General features: G+C 34.9%; 2 protein-coding genes across 3 annotated transcripts; one reads left to right on the top strand and one right to left on the bottom strand.

Moving 5' to 3' along the window:
- Positions 1–361: 361 nt before the first annotated feature.
- On the top strand, positions 362–4,688 carry LOC132097995 (DNA damage-regulated autophagy modulator protein 2). Its single transcript, XM_059504060.1, has 7 exons — positions 362–944; positions 1,258–1,325; positions 2,209–2,351; positions 2,428–2,605; positions 2,726–2,808; positions 3,801–3,893; positions 4,044–4,688. The coding sequence occupies exons 1-7, from the start codon at positions 814–816 to the stop codon at positions 4,164–4,166; spliced, it is 819 nt and encodes a 272-aa protein (XP_059360043.1). The 5' UTR covers positions 362–813; the 3' UTR covers positions 4,167–4,688.
- On the bottom strand, positions 4,336–23,080 carry dennd2da (DENN/MADD domain containing 2Da). Of its 2 annotated transcripts, XM_059504058.1 has the most exons (16): positions 22,832–23,080; positions 15,431–15,487; positions 15,240–15,317; positions 15,040–15,114; positions 13,362–13,457; positions 12,231–12,406; positions 10,199–10,311; positions 10,039–10,108; positions 9,672–9,749; positions 8,602–8,742; positions 7,106–7,254; positions 6,827–6,998; positions 6,683–6,733; positions 6,495–6,576; positions 5,162–5,410; positions 4,336–4,840 (listed from the first exon to the last, which is right to left on the bottom strand). In XM_059504058.1, exons 2-16 carry the CDS (start codon positions 15,477–15,479, stop codon positions 4,776–4,778), a joined length of 1,644 nt encoding a protein of 547 aa, XP_059360041.1. In that variant the 5' UTR covers positions 15,480–15,487; positions 22,832–23,080; the 3' UTR covers positions 4,336–4,775. The 2 variants fall into 2 exon arrangements, with proteins under 2 accessions (XP_059360041.1, XP_059360042.1); XM_059504059.1 differs by lacking the exons at positions 15,040–15,114; positions 15,240–15,317; positions 15,431–15,487; positions 22,832–23,080 and adding an exon at positions 14,067–14,259.
- Positions 23,081–24,795: the final 1,715 nt, after the last annotated feature.

Genomic DNA, 24,795 nt, shown 5'->3' with positions numbered 1-24,795 from the left:
ATTTAAAAAATATATAATATATGTTTGCATACCTGTAATAAAAAAAAAAAAAAAGTTTCATACATTTTTTTTTATGTCCTGAAATGTTTAGGCCAATATTTAGGTTCTGAAGTAATAAACTTAATGAGAATGCATATTTGTCGGTTATACATAAATGAAATGGGTATGTTTATTGTTAAATTGCCATGAAAATAATATCACCATGCAAAAGAATGTTATGGTCCTTCAATTTTGTTTGTGCAAAATATAATATCTTATTTTTATCTTTATATTGTTGTACATGTTATTGTTTAAGTATATTTAAGTTCATCCTAATATGTAAGCCACCATGTGCAGAGGACAGAGGACACTTTTACATTTTGTGAGCGCAGAAAGTGAAATCACGCTGAATGAATGTCAGCTGACTTTGGTCACAGGACTTTAGGGAAAGCATCACAAAAACCTCATGCGATTATTCCGATTCAGGCACTAACCCACTCTCCACACGTCTGATCTTTCTCTTTATATGTCCGTGTTTGTGTACATTCATTTCTGTGTGACTAATTCGGCTTCAGATGATGTTGATGTCCATTTGATTGGGTGATGCTGAGTCTCAGCTGACCACATGTCGCCTTATTTCTGTTTGCATGAGAGGGTTCTGAATCTTGTGTTTGTTCCGTTTTGATGTGGATCCTCCCCTCAGTGTGTGTGTATGTCTATGTATAACTTTCTGTTTGTTGGTTTGATTTGACCTTTAAGCTGATGTTGCATGTGCTACTGATTGTTCTTGATGTTGGTGATCTCTGGGAGTGAATATCTGTATGTGAGGGCAGCATGTGGTGGTTTCAGCGGGGGCTTTGTGCTCTCCCGGTGACTCTGGTGATCTGGTCATCTGCTACATTCCTCATCTCTTATGCCACAGCAGTCGTGTTGGGCCATGCCGACCTACTCGTTCCATACATAAGGTACGTTTTTCAGTTACATTTGTACTAGGTGTCCTGCCAGTCATGCATCATTTTAGGCTTGGAGAAACATTATGAAGAGAGACCTTGAATACTTGGAATGTACTAGGTGAAAATAAATCATTTTTTTAAATGTAATATCACTTTGATGGCTGTAGAATCAGGGACATTCTGTGAGATACCATCTTAATCTTTCAGCTTTAGTCGACTGCATTAAAATCATACTTTGTTTTATACTTGTTTTTAAACACAAGATTCAGAACCCTGCATTTTTTCATTCATCTGTCAAACTGTGCATTTATCATTTTGTTTGTAGTGACACGGGCACTGAGGTTCCCGAACGCTGTGTGTTTGGCTTCATGCTGTCAATCTCAGGTTTCCTAGGTAAATCTGCATTTTTTCATTCTGAGTTCTGTATTTTGTCTCAGAATGAATTTGAAAAGCCAATGCTGTTTAATGCATAGTTCCATCACATTTATTACATTTTTGGCTCATTGCATGTCAAGTCAACTAGAGGTCCCCAGTTATTTTTTATGGAGATTTTGAAATGAACAAATATATATATATATATATATATATATATATATATATATATATATATATATATATAAACAGCATTTACTGGATCATTTTCAGTTTGCTTGTCAGTCAAACAAGTGAGAAGATGATTCTATTTTAACATTGTTGCATATTGTTTACTCACACCTGAAAATCATGTGTAAATTCATTTTGCTGATTTTATTTCTGCCTTTAATAGTATTGTGCCATCTGTTCTGGTTGAAAGATTATCTGATGATATCTCTGCAGGATTTATTAAATAACCGAGTTCAACGAATGTGTGTGGGTACCTAGTTCCCCACAAGGTTGTGTCCTCTCACCCTTACTGTTTATTATGTACACAAACAATTGTAGGACTACATTGAAAATTATATCTGATAATAGGCACCCACTGTATAATGAGTTTGCTTTCAGGTAGAAAATTAAGGGTACCGGTGTTTTGAAAAAATGTATGTGGGGGGGGGGGGGGGATTTATATCACAGGCAGTCAAGATAGGTAGGAAAGATGTTAGCTAAAAGTTAATAGGGGATAAATAAAAATACTAACTGGAGATGTTGCCACAGTTCTCAGTTTGTTCTGTTTCTTTGTAATATAATTTGTGTATATATATATATATATATATATATATAAATAAAATTTAGTCTGTGGTTATTTTGGGAAGATGTAGAAGACTGATTCATCCCTGCTCTCCTGTATGTGTGTTTGCAGGGTTGGGCACCATGTATGTTCGACATAAACAAGTTCAGGCTTTGATTTCGTCCTCTGAGTCGGGCTTACAGCTGCTGAACTACACAGGTCTCTTGATGGGCATCGCCAGCACTGTTGGGATGTGTGTTGTGGCCAACTTTCAGGTGACACCCATAATTTCATTCTCTGATCTGAGTGTTTAGTATTAAGTTCTCTGAAACTGTTTTTATATTCCTCCAGAAAACAGATATGACATCCATCCATCTTCTCGGAACAGGCCTGACCTTTGGTCCTGGGACGTTGTATATCCTGGTCCAGACTGGCATTTCATACCGCATGCAGCCGCGTTTCCACGGCAGAGATATTCTGTGGGCGCGCATGACTGTGGGAATGTGGTCGCTCATTAGCATCATTACACGTATCCTTTTTCTCAATATATGTGCATTTGTCTCCATTTGTAATGATTCTCTATATTCCTTATAGTCCAGTTGTGTCAGTACTCTTATAACTTTTCTGCTTCTTTGACTGAATCTGTCAGTTTTCATATCTTCGGTGTTAATGTATGATGAACTGCCTGGCGTGGATGTAGCTAATAAGTTACACTGGCAGCCCGGAGAGAGAGTAAGACAGATGATACGCTTGATTTGAAATTACTGTTCAGTGTCTTTTAATATTTCAACCATAGTACTTACATATATAATGCACCTCTATGCAAATTTTCTGCATGGAAATTACTTACTATAATTGCCAAATTATGCATTGTACAAGAGAAGGCGCTTTTTTGTGGAATAGAAATCCCAAATCCTAATGCACTTTCCTTTTTTTGGTGGGGTGTATGTACTTTAACTGCATTTGTGAAGGTATGTGAATGTAAAAAAATCACATTAAGTCAACATAATATAAGGAAAGTTAAGCTTTCAGAAAAATACACTGGTTTAATATAATACAGCAATAATATGTAATAATAATTCATAAGTTTAATTTGAGGAAAAATTTAATTAGTTTAGTGTTGTGTAGGCAAGTTTGGGTATGACGAAAATAATTCTGATGGAAACGGTATGTCTCTATGGCTGCATTTATTTGATATAAAATGCACAAAAAACAGTTATATTGTTAAATATTATTACAGTTTGAAATAACTATCTTCTATGTTAATATATTTTAAGATGTAATCTATTTCTGAGATGCAAAGCAGAATTTTCAGCATCATTACTCCAGTCTTCAGTGACACATGATCTTTCAGAAATCTGCTGCTCAATTATTTTTGGGGCTCAGTTATTAATAATGCATCTCAATGTTATTCATGTTAAAAGTTTTTGCTTTTTGCAAAAACATTTGTCAAGATTCTTTGATGAATAAAAAATTCAAAATAAATGTATTTTGAAATATAATCTTTTGTAACATAAATGTTAAAATAATTTATATATATATATATATAAAATAATATATATATATACACAAAATAATCATATTTCTTTGAGTGGTGATGTGGCCCCTATACCTGCTTCAGCATCACATCTTCCCGTTTCTGAAACTGGCCTAAAACTACAGTTCTGCTGCATTATTAATGGGTGCGTAAAGATGTAAATGTCAAGAACTGTACTGTATTCTAGGGTTTTTTAGCACACCAGGTCAGTGCTGCAGCTGAGTGGTCTTTGGCATTCTCCTTCATCTGCTTCTTCCTCACATACATACATGATTTCCAGGTATGATCTATTACTATGGTGGTTCATGAATGAATTAATCACAATTTATTGTATAATGTACAATTCTACATATTTTTGTCTATTATTAGTATGTGCATAAAATACAATTTGCAGACAGTTTGCCACCTGTTTAAATCTCTTTTGCTCCAGAAAATCACTCTGCGTGTTCAGCCTGTTCTCCAGAGTAACCATCTCTACGACTATCCTCACTATGAAGAGAGAGAGCACATGCAGCATGGAGAACGCTCACCTCTGCTGGCTGGTGCCATGTGAGAGACACTGCCACTGTGTGTCTGACATCCAGCACTGCAGTCATATTCAGTGGACACAAACTTTTCACGTTCAAGAGAAGCTTCTGTACACTATAAGCTTTATGCCTTATTCTGAGAATATTGACTAAAAGTCTAGTTATGTAAAAACATTTTTACACAAGCCAAGTCAATACAGTATCACACTACGTTTTCCTTTTAATTTGAAAAGAAACAATATTTTGACACATTTCAGTGCTTTTACAATTATTCTTGAAATATGGAGATGAAATGTATTGTTTTTGTTTGATTTCATTTCATTCACTGGATCTGTTTTGTTGTTGAATTCAGCATGTTTCCACTGGCTCAGTTTCTGTGACATCGAACCTTCTGGTCAAAACGCTTCTAGTTGAAACAAGCCTTATGTGCATTAAATACAGCAGCTTATCACAATACAGTTACCCATGACCCCCAACAAGACCCTGACACAAATGATAAAACAGATGTATAAGTATGACAACATAAATAAAAACAATCTGACATTTAATTCTATCTACATTCCTTACAATTATTTACTACTGACTGATTTATTTCACACAAGATTTACAACCAGCTACTTTGGAGAGTGCTTCTACTAGTGTTTCTTGGCTTTCTCCCTCATCTTTTTGTTGTATTCAGCAATCTTTTTGTCAAAAAAACCTGGAAAAAGAGGGAAAAGTGAGACGATATTAACCATACGTTTTATTACTATTCAAGAAAATGTGTAAATTCTCTTCTTATGCAAAAGTAAATCAAAGTTCAAGTCATTAAGATTAAAACTTAAATTATGACATTTATTATAATGGGTTTATGTGAAGATTGTTTTAAGTTCACTTAAATTAAACAAATCCATTTAACGGAGATCCATTTAAATTATTTCTTATTTTATATTTTTTGTCGTTTCTACATTAATTTCAGATTCAATGTGAAAATCTATTTATGAATATGAATTTTAATGTTAGGTCACAGTGTGTGTCTCACCTGTGCCATCCTGAGAGGCAGGTCTCTGTTCCATTTCTTGAACGAAGAGATCGAACATCTGTGTCTGTACAAATTTCTTCACAAACCGTCGTGTGCTCTTGGATTCTAATGCTTTACAGAAATTTGTTCGCTGGAACTCGGCCCCCTGGTCTTTACCGTTCCGCACTATGTACTTCTGGAAGTGACCAACAGTCTTGATAAAGAACGGCAGGAAAGCTTCTGGGACCACCCGGTTCAACTCCTCAAGACCTGAAGGGATGATAAATAATATAAAAATATATGGGTTATTATTAGTTTTAAATACTTGATCTGAATAAACTAGATTTTGACATTTCTGTTATCGTTCTGAGAAAATGATATGCTGTTTCTGAGGTGCCCCTGCGATTATTTACATTGCAATGTCAAGGTGTTTTGCAGCTATGAAGGTGAAACATTAACGACAACATATTAGTATACTTTTTCAAAAAGTAATATTAGCGAATGAAGACACATAATATGTCCAAACATTTCTAATAGTGACAGAGGCACTGTGTTTTGTTTATGGTTATAATGCAGCATATGCAGTGTTGCCATCTCTGCTTAATATACGTTTTTTGGGATTATTTTTTGTAATATCTCTTGTAGATATTACCAATTGCGGATTGCATTTTTGAGCTGCATATTTCAGATAATTTTGGTTTATTTGCAGTGGCTAGTGCCAAGGAGCTTATTTTTCAGCTATGTTGTTAGAAACAGATGCTGGGTTTTCTAGTGAAATCTGGCAACGATCTTAAGACCATAAAATATTTGGGCAGATTTGATCATTCGTGTCCATAGCACCAATGATATAGAACAAAGTCACATGCCAGCGTTTAAGTAAAACATTCATGCAATAGTGATTTGTTCTTTACGTCTGTCAAATGACGAATGAAAGATTTGGGGAAAGTAATTATACTTTTTGTTGTTGTTCTCATTTATCCTTGGCTGCTTTACACTGATTTCCTAATTCGAAATATCGTCCAAGATTGTGTATGTCGAATATGATTATTGAAAATATACCACTCTCAAATGAACAAAATGACCTGATTAAAAATTTAGCCTGATTTGGCTCAGTAAGATTCATAGATGAAGCCAGTAAAACGATCCAGTCTTTCCATTGCAAATTCGAGTGATTGAGCACTTAAAAAGATAGCTCTACTAGATAGTGTACATTCACCAGCTGCATCCATCCGCACTTACAGTCAACTGTGCGCAAAACAGAACAAGTTTTAAAACAAAATATATCTGGCCCTTATTTGGGGTTTGTTCAAATACAACACTACTTATGAGCAATGAGAAAATGGACTAAACTCACTTGAATTCTCATTTTTGGCACTGAGGGCCTGCTTGATTTCATCTTTGAGTTTGTGAGGTAATATTGTGTCCTCATCTCCCATCTGTTTGGAGAAACATTTCAACCACAGTCACCCACACTATATCCATCAGTCACTTTTCAAGGCAACAATTTAAAAGATGCTCTCTATGATTTAAATGTGAACTTACACTCTTGATGAATGTCTCCTTCCTGCCTTCTGACAAGTCAACGACTAGCAGCTGGGTGAGTAGATGAATTTAGATGTCAGCTTGCAGCATTTGAAATGTAAATCGTTGCAATATTTCAACATTGTCACGAGTCTGGCCACTCACCTCGGTCTGGTCAGTGGCCTGTTCTGCAAGACTTTTCTGGACACCCAGCAGGTATGGTGTGGGTGCCATGACGACGTCGATTAGGATTTCGGGAACGATGGAAATGAGCGTGTGCTGCCAGATGAATGGATACAGGAGAACAGCCACTGCATGGATCACCTGAGACAACGTCCTGCAGAGATGGCATGGTTTTGATTAATATGGGTTATACATATGGATATAAATCAAAGCAAGACCTAACACTTGTGTGTGTGCGTGCATGTATGTCTGTTTTAGTACCCAAGCTCGTCAGCGATGAAGACGATCCTCCGCTCTAGCACAGTAGCAGCAAACACCTTGAGCACCTCATCATCTGACAGGCATTTGAACAATGTGCGAAAATCTACATGCTCCAGCCAGGAGTCTGTCGGACGAGTCAAACTGATGATCTACAGAGAAACATACAGATACTTTATTATAGCTACAGTACATATTTTATTATTAAAAAAAGAAAAAAAACAGTTTGGGGATAACTAACTAGAAGTAGACAGACACATAATTTATTGGTCCTCAGGGAGGAAATTTGTTTCCACAGTGGTTGGTGCGTATATAGCACAAACCCATTAACAAAAGACAAGACATATCAACTTTATGATACAATAAAAAACAACCAAATGCAAGTGCATAAGATGACTTATCAATGGCTGATTTCCTATCTTTAGGAGTTTGTTCTTATTAGTAACTGCTACTAATTTAACCATTTTTCTAGCCTTTTACAATATGTGACTATGGTTTACAGAGTGAACGGAGGCAATAAACCTTAAAAAAAAATCATTTATTCATTCATAGCAATTTTGTGTGCTCTGACATTTTATTCCAATAAACAAGCGATTAATTTGAATCATTGCTAATGTTTTAGTCCATATATTTTCCATACAGTGATGTAAATTGGGGTTGTTTCTTAGTTTTATTAGTTGTATTTAGTGTAAAATGTTTGTTTGATGTTTTCAACCTAATTGCGATCCTCTTTTTTTCTCATAGTCATATATGCAGCAGACTAACTTTTCTTCAAATTGAGTACCTTCAAATAGATAGATCACTTGATTGGAATGTTACATAGAAAATGTAATGAAGGAGAAGTTCAAGCAGAACTAAATCAAGTTGGTACAAAGCATGAGGACATACCTGCATGAAGAAACTCATCTTTGACCCTTTCCCTGAGCTATTACTTCACTCACTTCAATTTCCTGCTCTTTTCTCAGAGCTTAGGAGGTGTGTGTTTGTGGACAGCATGTCTCTGCCTGCCTGCTCTGCCGCTTGTTTGGAATTGGATACGTATTACTTTACACTCTATGGTTTAAAATTACTGGGAAAAATACATGGAAAACCAGTTTTTATTCTCTTCCAAGATTTCACACCCTCAATCAACTTCCTTTTCCTCTTTTTTGTGTTTAACATGAAATGACGGGCTAACATCAGTTTTTTTTTCCTGTTGACTCAACTGCTGCAAATACAGTGGAAATCAATGGAAAGTGAAACAGCTGCTGGCTTTCCCGACACTGCATCTGGAAGTCATATCTTACAACAACCACAATTGTTGTGAGTCATTGTTCAGACAGCGATGTCAGGAGTAATAGTGTGGCATGTACAATATGGAAACCCTCCAAACATAGTCTTAACCAGATGGTGTTTATTTATTTATTTTTTTAAATAAGGGGATGGATTTAAAGATACAAGGGCTTTCCCTTCAGACTGACGAGCCATTCAGACAACCCTCAAGATTTTGAAAAACTTACTTCAGTGCCTCTTTCTGGAATAAAACTTTTGATATTAACAGTGTGTCCAGGGGCAGGAAACGCAGATTCCCTCAGGCTTTGCATAAATGGGTAAATCATTGCCATTGAGATTTTTCTGCGCTGCTCCACCTCATCAAAGATCTAAAACACCAAGCGGACAGATTGAACAAATAGGAAAACTTCAAGAAAGAAAAGATATTGCTTTTAATGGAAATAACAGGGAAAAACTGAAATATACAGTATAGTTCAAAAGGCTGGATTTCTTTTGATTGAATAATTACTTTTATTTAGAAAGGATACATTAAAAATGACCAAAAATGTATCAAAATACAGTTATAATGTTACAAAAGATTTCTATTCCACATAAATATTAAGCAACACAACTGTTTCAATTTTGTAAAATAATAATAAGTGCGTACAAAATCAGTATATAAAGATTATTTCTGAAGCATCGTATCACACTGAAGACTGGAGTAATGTGTAAAGGCAACGGAGGAATAAATTACATTTAAAATCTATGTAAATAGAAAAGTTATTATTAAATTGTAGTAACATTTCCCAGTATTCTCCATATTTCCCTGTGATTTTGATCAAATAAATGCAGCCTTAGTTTATGTGCAATCTATTTGGGAGAGCAGTAAACACATAACACCACATATTATTAATGCATAAGCATCAACAAACACCCTAATTCTGAATATGTCCATTTCTTTAAGATCACATTAGTCACATCACATTAGTCTTTGATGTTTGTCCTGAACAAACAAACTCATTTCCAGTCATGAGAAAGCATTCACCTAAAAAAAAAAAAGTACCTGAACAAAGTTCAGCTCAAACAAACAAAATACAGTCCAATAACTAGCGTTAAGCTTGGACAGCAAACGGAAAGTTTAACGAAGAGATCAATCATTAGACAACCCTTTTCAGACAAGTAAATTACTTCATATTAACAGACAATCAATTCTGAATTAATACAAATCAAGAAAAACAAAAGTCAATTCTCTTAAATGCGAATCATAAAAAGCCCAAAGGCAGTTATAGATGACTGTGCAATAAATTAAGATGTTTACCTTGGAAAAGAGTCCAAAACAGGCTACGTTACTGATGATACAGTAGGCCTCAGGCAGACGAGCCCCCTTCCCATCAGGCTAATTAAGAAAAGAGCAATGACAAGAGAAGCAAGCTTTAGAAACACTATAAAACACTTTAACTGCATGTGAGTGAGAGTTCTTTGGAAAGAGTTGACCTTATCTCATCTTTTCATGCATTACAAAATAACGAAATTTTCTGAAGAAAAGGTAAGTGGTGCTTTCCCTTTTTCGAGAGTGTTGTTAGTGCATTGATAGGAATAGGGCTTTATTCGAATGAGTTATGGGCAGTGATGAGTAGGAGCATAAATAACAGGAAGTATCACTAATGAGCCCAGTCATTATTTACCAGAAGCCTCCTACAGTATCCATTCTTCCTTGTCCCATCAACATCAGTAAGCACGAAAGAGAATGTTTCACTGAGAAATAGAGAAAAAGAGAGTTGATGAAAATACAGTTTCTGCCTTAAAAAGGTATGCTGGGAGAAACGATGCGCGTGGTTAAAGTACCTGGGATATTCTGTTAAGGGTGCCCAGTTTACCCCCTCTGGAAAGCAAAAGAGTGTGAGCGCTTTTAATGTCTTCTCTTCCTCCTCCTTCTGAAATCGCACCATTCCATCCTTCTGTACTCAATAGAAAGAGAAAAAGACAAATGGAGAATAAGACTACATTAATATGCATCAGGAACAGAAAATTCAAATGGTCTTTTTCATTCATATAGGTCTCATCAATATGAGAATGACAATATAGCTATATAAACTGTTTATTTTCACACATATGAAACATATTTTCACAAATGTATGCTGTATGCGAGTGTATGTACATATACATAATAAATATACACAGTACACACACATATATTATGTAAACAAAAACTTTTATTTTGGATGTGATTAATCGTTTGACAGGACTAACATATATATATATATATATATATTTATATATATATAATATGTATGTAAGGTCCATGCACTTGGCCCAAAGTAAGGTATATCGTATCTTACGGTCACATTCTCGTGAGTCTTGGTTATTAAACAGAGGTAAGTGGCTAATACTTTAGACCACCTCCAACTTTAGTATGGAGTGCAGAGACACACGCCACACTATGGGCTTTCTGGCTACAGAATCGCCCCCACACTTTTGTTGCAATACTTTAAATACAACACCAAGATAAAAACATCCCCCAAATGTATGCATGTACAAACAATTGGAATTTGCATTAACCCAGATCCCAGACAGGAGTAGTTTACACCTCAATGGGAACAGAAAGTGATTTACATGGAAGACCCTGGAAAAGGGCACTCCCATTACAGTAAGCCAAATATCTTAGGAACTAACTCTTAGGATCTGTACTATCTTTTAATCTACATTTGTATGATTATGACCATTGTATTTATTGAAATTATTTAATTATTATTATTCAGAGAATTATTCAAATGATACCAAACATGACTGTAAATATCACTTGCATTCATGTAGAACATTATACTATTGATCGTTCTTAGGGAACCAAGTGGAGGGAGGATGGGTAAGGAAGGTGATGAGAAGGAACTGATAACATACATGAGAGAGGTGTTCCCTGCACCTCCACTCTGTGGGGTGTCTCGAAGATGCTCGTGTATGTTTGTATTGTCTGTTTCTCAGGAGATCAAAGAATCTGAGGTTCTTTCATCCTTACATATATATGTGTTCCTGTAGCTCAATTGGTAGAGCATTGCAAGGTTGGGGGTTCGATTCCCCGGGAACACATGATAGGTAAAAATTGATAGCCTGAATGCACTGTAAGTCACTTTGGATAAAAGCGTCCGCTAAATGCATAAAAAAAAAGATTATATATAGCATATAGCAATATATATATAGCAATTTATAAATAATAATTGAAGGATTTCTACAATGCAGTTATATGTGATATAATGTATGATGCAATTAACCAAACAAAAATATGGTATTTTTCTGATATAAAAGTCCAATAATACAATTTAACTTATGGCAACCTCTACTTATATTTTTGGGGTTACTGCATTATAAATTTTTACTATAACTGGTTACCTTATTTCATCTTAAGAACTAGGCCAATATAAAATAATAAAATAAAAAAATCAAATAAATAATATATACATTTAAAAAAAGATATTTATATAACATCTGCATGACTTAATCTATCAATTTAATATACTTTAAAATTGAAAAACTTTAACTTCAAAATAGATACACTTAAAACGTATAAGCAGTAAATCCTTTTGCAAGATTTATACTACAAAAGTTCTGATGAAGTTTGTCCTAACACCCAAATTTTACTCCAAACATAAATTGTGTCTTTAAACACAATCTTCGAAAAACAACTGAAGATGCAATCGCACTTTCTAATGAAGCCATAATAATGTGAATTAAACATTTACTAATGCAATAAATGTAATGCAAGCATTAAAAAAAATTACTGAATTGTTATTGAATGTAAATAATGCTATGATGCTGCAGAAGCACTGAATACATTCTGAAGGCTACATGTGGCTGCATTCGGATCACAGGGTTTGTATGTCACCTTAGGGAACTGATAGATGATCTGTGGCTCGTATATTCCATCTTTGGTCTTTTTAGGCCGAACCACCACCAGATATTCAAAGAAAAACTGCCCGCTAGAGTATCGCTGCTCCTTTGCCTTTTCTTCCACGGAAGAGAGCTCTGTGCTAGCAGGCAGATCTGGTTCCTTACCAGTTCCTACAAAACACACACACACACGTTAGTTTCTGTGATGTTTACCACTTTTTAAAAACAAATCAACACAAATGCTCCGACACTGTTTTCAATCCAATGAAGAGGATATACAGTACTACCAAACCAGCTGTTTATAAATGTTTGATTTCTGAACGATCTAAAAATGTTGCTCTTCAGAAAGAGCACTTGAAATACTGATCAAACAGGGAATGCCGAACCTCGAACAAGTACAAACAAATTAGAGATGAGAAAGACAGAGCTCTTCTGTGAATTTCCTTAACATTTCCTTTTGGGCCTGCTTTTTGGCAGCCTCCCCCAACACAGAGCAAATAAAGCCGAGAGGAATACCATAGGAGTCCACAAGGTCACAAAGTCTTGTACTAGCTTGACTTGCCTCACCATGACAACCTTCAATGTGCCTTTCTATAAAGGACAGAACAATAACTGCTGCTTGTGAATGAAAAGACAAGACGTGCACTAAAGGACTGATGCAGATTGTGTGCTTTGACTGACTTTGTGAACCTCCTTGTGACTTCATAAATGAATTTTAAATGAACAACATATTACAAATCTTTCTAAATATCTTGAATTTGGAATATTTGAGCAGAAAACTGAAGTTTTAATAATTGGTATAATAGTTAATTATATTAATTATATTAATAATATAATAGCTTAATAATTGGTATAATAGTTGGTAATTCGTTTAGGCATTTTGCCCTACTTACACTACGAGACCGGAATGAGTCATGCTGAAATGTTTTGACAAGGTTAACTACTTTTACATGCAATATAAAGTCCACAGCTAAAGATAACGTTTTTACAAAGTCAAGTTTTGTTGTGCTTTCATTGAAGACGCTTTTTTTTGTCACTTAAAACTTCAAAACAGATCTGAAGAGATTCTTTAAGTAGCAAGCAAGGTATGTGTTTTATAAAGCAGTACTTAAATGAGGTTTCTCACTGTCTTTGCTGATCTTTCCTCGGAAGGACGAAAATAAGGTACTGAACCTCTTCATGGCTCCCATGTCTGATTGATCTTCACCTGAAAGAAAGACACCTGAGAAATAAAATGCAGAAAACAGAACAATTAATCTACATGCAACCGCACAGAAATGCTCAAAAAGTTCAGAAATGTTACCAGAAATGGCTTGATCGCTAACTCATGTTTGGTTATTCTCTTCCTTAGCCAAAGAGGTTCGCTTTGACAGCTGAAATGTAAACTGTGAATTCAACGAATGTAATTGATTCTTTCCTGCGTGACTATATTTTCAGGAGTTCCTCAAGAAACCACAAAGACTCTTGCTTATCCTGCTTTGTTTGTCATCTAAATACCATACCAGATAGTTAACTGTAAAGAATCAATATCCCCAATTCTATATTGTGACAGCAACTATTCAACAAGTTCAACAGCATGATAAATCTAACTAACAAAACTATTAATGATTTAGACATGCATGCAGATAGATAGATAGATAGATAGATAGATAGATAGATAGATAGATAGATAGATAGATAGATAGATAGAATGTAAGTAATTGCACATTAAAAAAATATAAGGAAAAAGTTTATAAATTGAAAAATTTTATAATCTCATATTATTAAATAAGAATATTAATATATGAACAATTTATACAGAATCACTAAAGCACAGTTTGTTTGAACTTACTTCGGTGTTTACGTGAGTTTGCCTTCTTTTCTCTTCTTTTGACATTCGAGGAAGCAATTCCGTTCATGTTCGAATCTCTTTGCGTGAAGTTTGTCAATTAAAGTGATATTTATGTCGTTTTCTCACAGAAATCTTTCCCATGGACGCGCAAGATCTCTGCTCTGTAGAGACTGAGCGTGTTCGTGTTCGACCAACATGTGTGGGCGCGCTCAGGCTGCTGATGTCTGATTCGCCGACCAATGGTTCTTTTGAAAACGTCCGTTCATTCGAACCGAATCGCAAACCGTTCGTGAGAGTCAAACAGTTTGATTTCTAAAACGAATTCGAAAATATAGTGATACATATATTTATACAAACACGTCTGTTTGTATAACGATACAGTGCGGGGCGCCTTGGTAAAGTCACTAAAACCATATGATTTATTGAACTAAACTGTCAGAACAAACCGAATCAGTGAAAAGACGTGAAAAGCAGCTCGGAAGACACTTCAAACGATGTAAAATATCTTCTTTAGTCGGTGGGAGTGCTCTTCAGTGCAGCTAGGCCAGAATATATATATATATATATATATATATATATATATATATATATATATATATATATATATATATAGTAAATTACATAATTTATATGACACTATACTTTGCAAGTCCGCGTTTGTTAGTCTTTTGATGCCTTCATTATCAGGTGACTCTTGTAAAAAAAAAAAAAAAATTAATCTCAATGAGTTCACTTAATAAGTTTGCTAACTTATTAACACTTGCTAATAACGCATCTGCTTGCTTCATCCTAAGATAATTCTCAGAGAGTTACAGCCTCATTTGTATTGCCTAAAATAGTTTTATTTCTGAATAAACTGGTTCACAGATCTACCAGTGCAAGCATAGTGAAAACAGTATTTATTGCACATATCAAATGATGGGGGAAAAAATGCATTGGTTGAAAACTTCAGTAGGCTTATAAGAAGTCTTACCACTGTTGGTCTCAATTTCTGTATCTGAGAGAGTTCTTCTCTTATCTGTGTCATCTTCCTCTTCTTGAGATCTTTCTGTAGACCAAGACGGAGACAACTGAAGTTTGTGCTAGTACCTAGAAGTGTTAATTCGTCTGTACACTTGCAGTTTATTTACATAGCAGAGCAAATTTGGATGGCAAGGTGTGTGAGTGACTCACGTTCACGTCGATCACTTCTAAAAGAAGAAAACAGTCTTCTTCTGAAATGATTTTCCCCTTCATCCAGTGGTGCTCTAGCTATAGTGGTCAAAAGTACAATTGAAATGATCAGGAATCTTTCCAGAATGCAAATATGTTGAGATTTTAAGCATATTTTACTATTTATTTATTTAAATTCATAAACGACTTACTCTTTGAACGCATAGAGGAGAATCCCCAGGTTTTCCTGGATGACGTCATTGTGTTACCTACAAAAACAAATACACACTTAATCAAGTTTCACAAGTTTCTTCCATATTTTATAATCTCAGTCACAATCAGAAAGAAATTCATCTCAATTTAACAAAAGAGATCCTTATGTCAAGTTCGTTGCTCCTTAAATGTGAGAAACTTCCAAGGTTTTTTCCCAAGGACCAAGGTTAAAGTCCTTTGGGTCCTTGAGTAAATATTAACTTGCCGTCTCTTTGACATTAATGGAAAAAGTCTTGACACTCCCTTGACTGCACGTGTGACCATGATCACAGACATGTGTAACCTCATACCTGCTCCATTGTCACCATCGCCAATAAACAACAAGTCTATTTTTATGCATATACTCCTGTATTAAGAGATTTTTTTTTATGAAAAGCTTATAACTAAATCATTTTGTGCTTCTAAACCATACTTTATGAACAGTCTATTTGCACCAGTTAGAGAGAAGCAAGCTTAACGAAATGATATAACCAACATGTTTTTGCTTAGATAAACTGCAGTACTTGCACTCTTCAAAGTTATTTCCTGTGACAGCCACACTATGACAGGAAGTATCAGAATTGTGGTAGTTTTGTTGTAAAGGGGTCAAACAGTAGCGTCACATGAACTTTGCGCTAAGTGTATATCTAAGCCAGAATTTCTATTCACATGGTCATCTTTAACATGATATATACAATGCCATGCAGCAACATGCACTTGTTAAAACAATCTGCATAAAACAGCAGTTTTATCTGTGTTTGTGTGTGAATAATCTAGTTATAATCTAGCAATGTAATCATTTTAATAGAAATAAGATGGAAAAAAATACATCAGTAAAAATGTGTTCAATGGATATTTGTAAGTGAAAATTTGAAATGTAAACACATTTAAATTACATTTATATATACAAAATAAAAATAATTCCAATAATCACATTAAAATATTAACTATTAAGTAATGTTTTGATAAATATTCTAAAGTTTGGATTTTTTTTTAAAGAAATCATTATTTATTACACAATTAACAAAAGCAAAAAATAAATAAAATAAAAATAACACTAGCTTGCTCTATTCTTTTTCTATTCTATCTGTTTTCTTTTTATTTTATATATATATATATATATATATATATATATATATATATATATATATATATATATATATATATATATATATATAAATATATATATATACATTTAAAAAAAAACTTTCTACATGTACTGCATTAAAGGGATAGTTCACCCAAAAATGAAAATTAGCCCAAGATGTATTCATCCTCAAGCTATCCTAGGTGTATATGACATTCTTCTTTCAGACGAATACGATTGGCGTTATATAAAAAAAAATCCTGGCTCTTCCAAGCTTTATAATGGCAGTTGATGGTAGCCCAAAATTTGAAATCCAAAAAAATTAAACCAATCTATTATAAAATAAGTCCACACGGCTCCAGGGGGGTAAAGGCCTTCTAAAGCGACGCGATGCAATGCGATGCGCTTGCATAAGAAAAATTTCCATATTTACAACGAATGAATCTTAATCTCTTCCGCTAACTGTTATACGCACATTTACAAAAGAGAGGCATCCAGTGGATGACGTAGGCAACAAACGCGGAAGTGATGAATGTGGAAATGCAGAGGAGAGAGCAAAACTCCGTTCACGAATTAGTAGAGACCAGGGACAGTTGTAACACTTTTTGCCATTTTAGCAATACATCAAAAACCATTTATACTGGAATAACCAATTTGTTATATTATAAACTTCAATCTGTCAACTTCTGAAACAATGTATTTAAGTGGTTTTATGAAATATGTACAGGTTGCAAAATTGATTTTAATACAGTCTCTCCACTGTTACAACCGTCCCAGTGTACAGGGACGGTTGTAACACATGTCAGGGACGGTTGTAACATGTCTAAAATATACATAATGAATCAATCATATACTCAAAATAGAAAATATTATTTATCAGTCATGTTATTGTGACTATTCATTTCATGTTTTTAAGTAATGATTACCTTTTTCACACAAATAACACACAAAAAGAGGATGAAACTGTCAAATTATAATGCAAGAAAATTGTTTATTGGGTAGAACACCTCAAAAAAGGTTAAACATGAACTCAAACATTCTCAAAAACAGAGAGGGTGGGCTTGGTAGGCCTAGTCTGAGTCACAGTTGTGGCAAGTGTAAAAATGGAGTCCAGTACTCTAGAAAGTGTCTTTGATCCCTGGCTCCTCTTCTTGTGGAATCTGTGCAGGGTCACATGGAAAATGCCATATGATTTGGCCACTCCCCTGACTGACTTTCCCTGTCTGATTTCATCGGAAGCCTTTTCCAGCACAGGAAATGGGACTCCCCTGTCTGTCTTCCTCTTTCTGATATTTGGCATGCTGTCTATCACACTGACAATCTTTATATAAAAAAAGATAATTACTTTAAAATGTGATTTGATGACATTTTACATTTAATTTGCAATGCACATTGTACATTTTACTTTTAATTTGCACATTGAAGGGAAACTATACAGTTTTTTTTAAGCTTGATTAGTTTTTAAAATATAAATGAAACTTGGTTGGTGATACTGGGACAGTTGTAACGGGGCGTTACAACCGTCCCAGTACCACCAAACATGTTTTCATCTCCTGTGAGCTAGCTTGACTGCTAGTTTGACACTTGTTAGCCATTTCTATTTTTAGCTTACAAAACAGTGATTCTAATAATACTTGTTTGAATTCATAGACATTTGATCCTATAACAGCATCCAAAAAAGTACATCAGAAAGAAAAATATTTTTTTTACATCAGAAACAATCTTTTGTAGATAACTCCGTCAGGAAGATTCAAATGTGGCTCCCTTTATGGCAAAAATGGAGGGAAACTAACTGAGCATGTGCACAGTGAGTGTCATCACTCTAGGTTGTTTCTGATTGGAGGAATTCAAGGTGTTACAACCGTCCCCTGTTACAACTGTCCCTGGTCTCCCCTAGTACTGTAAGAATAAAAGAAACTCAGATACTTTGATCTTCTGAGACATACAAAAGACACAAAGTGCATTAACATACAGACATCTTTTCCTACATCTCACTGAGAGAAAATGTGGAAAAGCCTCTCTCCAAATGCAACAGTTCCTTGATCTCTCGAGAAACAGACAATACAAACTTACACGGACATATCTTCGAGACACCCCACAGAGTGGAGGTGCAGGAAACACATCTCTCACATAAGCACTGGTTCCTCCTCATCCCCAACCTGGTTAATAGTAGAATCTAAATCTACATTAATGTAAGTGATATTTACAGTCATGTCTGGTATTTGAATAGTCTCAGGGCAAGTGGTACAATGGTCTCAATCTCACAAAAGTAGACTAAAAGATATCCTAAAAGTTAAGAGATATTTGGCTTACTGTAATGGGAGTGCCCTTGCAGGGTCTTCCATGTAAATTAACTTCTGTTCCCTTTGAGGTGTAAACTACTCCTGTCTGGGATCTGGGTTAATGCAAATTCCAATTGTTTGTACATGCCTCCATTTAGGGGATGTTTTTTCTTGGTTTGTTATTTAAAGGATTGCAGTAAAAAAAGGATCAGGACCTTCTGTAGCTGGAATGAACCCTTGGTATGAAGTGTGTAGAGAATAAATAGAATAATCAAATATCAGAATAATAATAATTAGAAATGGTCAAGCAACCAATTTGCCTTTCAACCTAAATTCAAGGTCATACGTATATGAAGTCAGATTTGATTGTAAATTAAACTGAATAACTTTTTGCGCGCTGAAAAGACCAAACACGCAAGAATCCTTCAGCCAGCACAGGATACCTTTCTTGGACAGAGTGCGTGGACCTTACAGTACAAAACGAGGATTTGCAAAGAAAAATGCCATTGGATTTCAATATAAGCCAAGAGGACACTGAATTTCCTTTGTTGTTAACAAAACTTGTTTCTCGCGAGATTAGCATATTGTCATTGTAGTTTGCGCTATGCCTGCATGGACGCCACTCTATAGTGAACGCATGTAAGACAGTTAGCAAAAGTTAGAGATTAAAGTTTATAAAGTTGTAAATATGGATATTTTTCTTACACAAATGCATTTCTTTGCTTCGCTTCGGAACGCCTTTGGTAACCCCCTGGGGGCGTGTGGACTTCTTTTATAATGGATGAGTGCAATATTTTAGCGTTTACATTTTGGGCTACCATCCACTCCCATTATAATGCATGGATTTTCCTGAACATTATTTAATAAAACTCAGATTTTATTCGTCTGAAAGAAAAGAATGGTCTGAGGTTAAGTAAATCATGGGGTAATTTTCATATTTGGCTTAACTAACCCTTTAAGCTAACTGTGACTTGTTATATGCAACTAGTAATTTACTGTAAACTATAGTTCAATAAAAATAACTATTTTCGAAAATACCTGAAATATTTTCACTATATTATTGTTAATATTTATTTTAATAACTGAATAATAATTTAAAGTTGTGTCATCTATTAATATATAGTTAATTGTGCCTTGTCAAGAACTCGGTCCTGATAAAACTCATGTTTACTCACAGTCTTCAAACATGAATCTCTATCCTCTCCCATAGGTTTATTGCCATGTTTTCGTGATAGACGTGGTCGTTAGTATACTCGGAGTCTTTTTATAGCTGACTGTATTCCCCACAGGACGACCTCGGGTCATCAGTAGGCCTTCCTGTTGCCCCAGTGACTCTGTCTCAGCAGTTATGTGGGAATATTTTGAGGATGCACTTCACGACTTTTGTATGTAGCTGTTGTTCCAACCTTTAGTAGATTTGGGCCTCTTTGGGCCATTTATGTTCTTTCAGATCCAGATAGTTACATAAATGCTGTTCGGAGCCTTAATTTCAGTGTACATCAGAAATTGGATAGAGTTTTCCACCATTCCTATAAAACAGAACCCTGTTGAATGTTTAAAATAACAATTAATAATAAAATAAAGGTGTCCGAGAATCCTTTTTTTTTTTTCTGGTGTACTTTATGGCTTGGAACTGAATAGACAGACAAGAGGCTGTGCTGGCTGCTGGGAAAAGGAGAATATGCTCCTCCATGACTCCTCCCTCACACATCAATCAGTCATTAACTCTTCATTCACTCACTCTCTCTCTCTCATTATTCATCATGTGATGGATGTGGTGGGACAGTAGCTGACATCTTTTTGCACTGCACAGCTGTTTTAAACAGCTCCTCATCATTGTTCTCAAACTACTTTTATTCCTTTTTCTCCAGTTGTTGTCTCTTATCAAAATACAAATCACTCTGTATTGCATCAATGACTGAAAATTTGATGACTAGATCTGACCTAGACTCAGTCTTGTGAAAGGTAAAGTTGACTCAAGAATACTTCAGAGGAGTGCAATTCTCTTTTAAAGAAGGCTTAAAAAACAGATGTTCCTGATTGTCTCATACAACAGAAACACACTCTGACCCTTAAAAAGACATTTACTAGAACAACATGTTCATTTAGAAGCACTTTAACCAGGTGGTAATGCTTTTTGTGATTAGGTTTAAGTTTGAACTTTTAGCAGTTAAAGGGATTGCTCACACATTTCTTTCGACTTTTTTTGTGTGTAAAGAGGGCACAAGTCCTTTGGTAAAAATGTTTGGTTATGTTTTAGAAAGTTGTTGTATTTTCATTCACAATAATGTTTTATTTGATGTCAATCTGGGGATACTGCAAAATTTGTTTCATAGAAGAAATATCCACTCTTAAAGCACTGAATGAAATGACAGGTTTTACGAGCGAATGTTTCTAGGAGGAAAAGGTTTGCGAGAGAAAGCAAAAATAACATTTTTGTCCCGTTTCATTTTTTCCCCAAGTAACCCCGACAACCAACAACATCAACAACAAAATCAGTTTGTCTACGTTATATAATGATTGCTGACTGACATGGAGCTTTTAATGTACAGGTATATGCATACAGATTTGTACTCGGTCACAGAACCGAAACAAACTAAACTGGAATGTGAGATCTTCTCTGGATTGACTGTGCAATGCAGCGGTTAATGTCAACCAGACAAGCATCAACACGTGCACACTACACGCCCTTACCTTAAAACGGGTTATTATTTAATGAGAGTGTCTCCTTTCTGTACAGGAGGGCTGTTGTTCAACACGGTACAGACTAAATCAGGTCATATGTTTAGTGTTTTATACACTTATGTGTAAAGATCCTTCTTGTAACAGGACATAATTCTTGCATTTCACCCCAGTCTCATTTTAGGTCTCAAAAATAGTCTAGGCCAGTACTTAACTTTACAATAAGCTCTCTTACCTTATAGATCTAGAAAGGTGACTGAAATTAGTTTTTTAGACTACTTACTTTAGACTACCCTAAACACTAAAGAAACACAGGACCAGCTTGCTCCAACCTCTAGAGGGCAATATAGCACATTATAGCATATGACTTGAGCTACTTTATGTTCTTATTTTCCATTATTTTGAGTTTTGTCAGGTAACAAACTTTTATACATGAAGGAGCTAGTAGGGATATCGATGGAAAGTGCCTTTTGAGATCCTGCAATGTTATACGAATTATTTTCCACTTCTTTATAAGTCCACTACAGTGTACAGTGAGCTTCTAGAATAAACACTATACGTTTTATCTTATAAGGAAGTTATTATACTTGCGCAGTTTTCACCACAGGAAATAAAAAAAGCCACATAGTGAGAGTAACACATGTAAGACGAAAAAAAAAAAGTTTTTAATTAAAAAAAATAAATAATGAAATTATACTAATTTATTTATATCATAACCTATGTATTTTGTTATTTTCATACGCTGAATCAGTTATTTTGGCTAGTTTGACTTTACCATGTCTGAAACTCAGGAAACTCAAGTCTTTCATCAGGCTGTTTCTCCATAAATGCTGCATCTCGTAAAATAGGCAAATACTTAATTTTGCATGTAAAATTTATTTGCAAATGTTTCTCTCTCTCTATATGTATCCAATATACATATATATATATATACATATATATATATATATATATACGTGTGTGTGTGTGTGTATTTAAAACATTGAACATTGTCAATAAATGTTTATTATTTTATAAAAATGCACTTATTGTGGCACATATGTTGTTTCAGGTATATGTGAACACGATTTCTGCTTCTACATTTGTTTGAATTTCAAAAGTTTTGCTGTGCACCTGTTCTTATAAAAATTTTAATGTTTCATGTTTATCAGTTATAAGCACAACTTGTTCATTTACAGTAACCTTCAGGCGGTGTACCAACAGCTAACAGGTGTTTCTACAGAATGAAAGCTAGCAGCATTATAGACGTGAAAGGACATCACACTCGTGGTTTTTTAGTATAGAAACACAACACGTTCAAGGTGACTTACCACAGTGCTAACTTTCTCTCGTGTCTCCAATTTGTAGCTTGAGAAGGTTGGAAATCTTTGGTTTGATTAAATATTTACCACATCACTTGAGCGTGCTAGCAGTCCTCAACTGCCGTTCAGTGCCAGTTAACCTGCTGAACCAGTTTCGTCTATTTACTTTCTCCTCACCCTCCTGGAACCAGGCAAGCTCTCACCACCATGCGATTCTTTTCACTCTGTCTTTGTCCTTTCTAAGTCACTATACAGCTCCTGTCTTGTGGGTGTGTTTGCTTTGGTGTACAAGTCTTCTGCTTTCATTTAGAGGAAGTGTTCATAAAACAGAAGAGCTGAAGTGAACTGTCAAACAGCAGGGAGGGGATTTCCTAATTTTAAACTCTAGTGTCCATCAGGCCTTTCCCTTACAGGTGTACCTACGGAAATAAACGAAACTGTACCACACAAAGTTTTCTCACAGATGATAAAAATATTACCATCACTGAGAGGTGATTTAAACAACTGCATTTTGTGGGCATACAAACTGGTTAACAGAACAGCAAGCATTTTTTAAACAACTGCTGAATCATCCTTTACCACATGCTTAATAAGCATTTCCGTTCACACCCACGTAATGATTTCTTTTTTTCTTAAGAACTTTTAAAAGTGAAGGTTTTCATTTTCATTATTAATTCTCCCCTAGAGTTTTTCCCTAAGATGCTGTTATTATTCATATATTGACAGACCTGCTTCCATTATTGCAATAAATACGGTGTCTGAGAACAACTATTGGTGAAGAAATTTTAGTAGTACTTTATCATGTTGCCCTTGGCATTAAACAATTGCAGTTGCATATTTCTGGGTCGAAATATTTGCATATATTTTTTTATTGAGAGGATCGGTGTGGGATTAAAAAATATCTACTTATTTTGTGTAACTTTTGATTTGGTATTTTAATGGCTTATGCACTTCACTATTTTTGCACTATTTTTGGAGTGAGATATTTCCAGCAAATGTTGAATAATAACAGATGCCTTGGCAAAGCTGTCACAAGTTTTTAAATGCATCAGTATTTGCAGAATCATCTAAAGTACTCAAAGTTTATGAAGAGTTTCCATTAAAAATAAAACTTAAATATTATTGTTATTCTTTAAAGCTCACATGAACTACTTCCTCCTGATGAGGAGGCCGTGGAGAACCGCTGCGCTCTGGGGAACGGTGGAAGATCCAGGGAGAGTGAGCTCAAGACTAGATCCTAACAGAAGACTAGAATGGTGATATAATGATATATGTTATAGATGTCAATATGGCCATGTATATACAAGGGTTTCTGATATAGAGGGGTTTTGTGAGAACTAATCATAAAATCATAAAAATGTAAGATTAAAATAAATAATTAACAAATAAAACATATTTATTTCATTTGTTTACCTGTATGACACGTGGCAATTTACTAACATACAAGAATCATGAAAATGCAAATGCGTTACATTTTTGAAGGTAAATATTAAAGCAAATATTTTAGGGTTTGACTGATAAAAATGTTTAGGAATCTTTGATCTAAATAAACAATGCAGACAAACTGGTTGCTATTAAGCTCTTAAGAAACATTCAGGTGGTTGTACTAGCCTCATGTGTAAAGAGTGGCATTTCCTTCAGCTCAGGGTGAAAGTATGGCGTAACAATATGGTGTCTGAGTGCGTTTCTGTGTCTTCTCTGCTCCTGGAGTTCTTGCCTGAAGGTTGGCCAAACAAAACATCTATGCATCGCCCTCTTTCCTTCTGAAAACGAAACCATTAGAAGAACAGAATAACTGTTTACCTGTGCTGATTAATCCTGTTTTCCCACAGTAATTTGTCTTATTTTTTTTTGACACTGCAAAAGGAGAAGTTGAAAGCAAACAGTGTAAAAGCAATTAGTCACTATATGCTCTTTCACACCTTCTGTAACACTATCTGTGGTCTGCTTTTTTATCTACAAATACCAGTTCA

The sequence above is a fragment of the Carassius carassius genome, chromosome 21 (genome assembly GCF_963082965.1).
Source record: "Carassius carassius chromosome 21, fCarCar2.1, whole genome shotgun sequence".
Lineage (NCBI taxonomy): Eukaryota > Metazoa > Chordata > Actinopteri > Cypriniformes > Cyprinidae > Carassius > Carassius carassius.
This window is presented reverse-complemented; position numbering and strand designations above follow the sequence as displayed.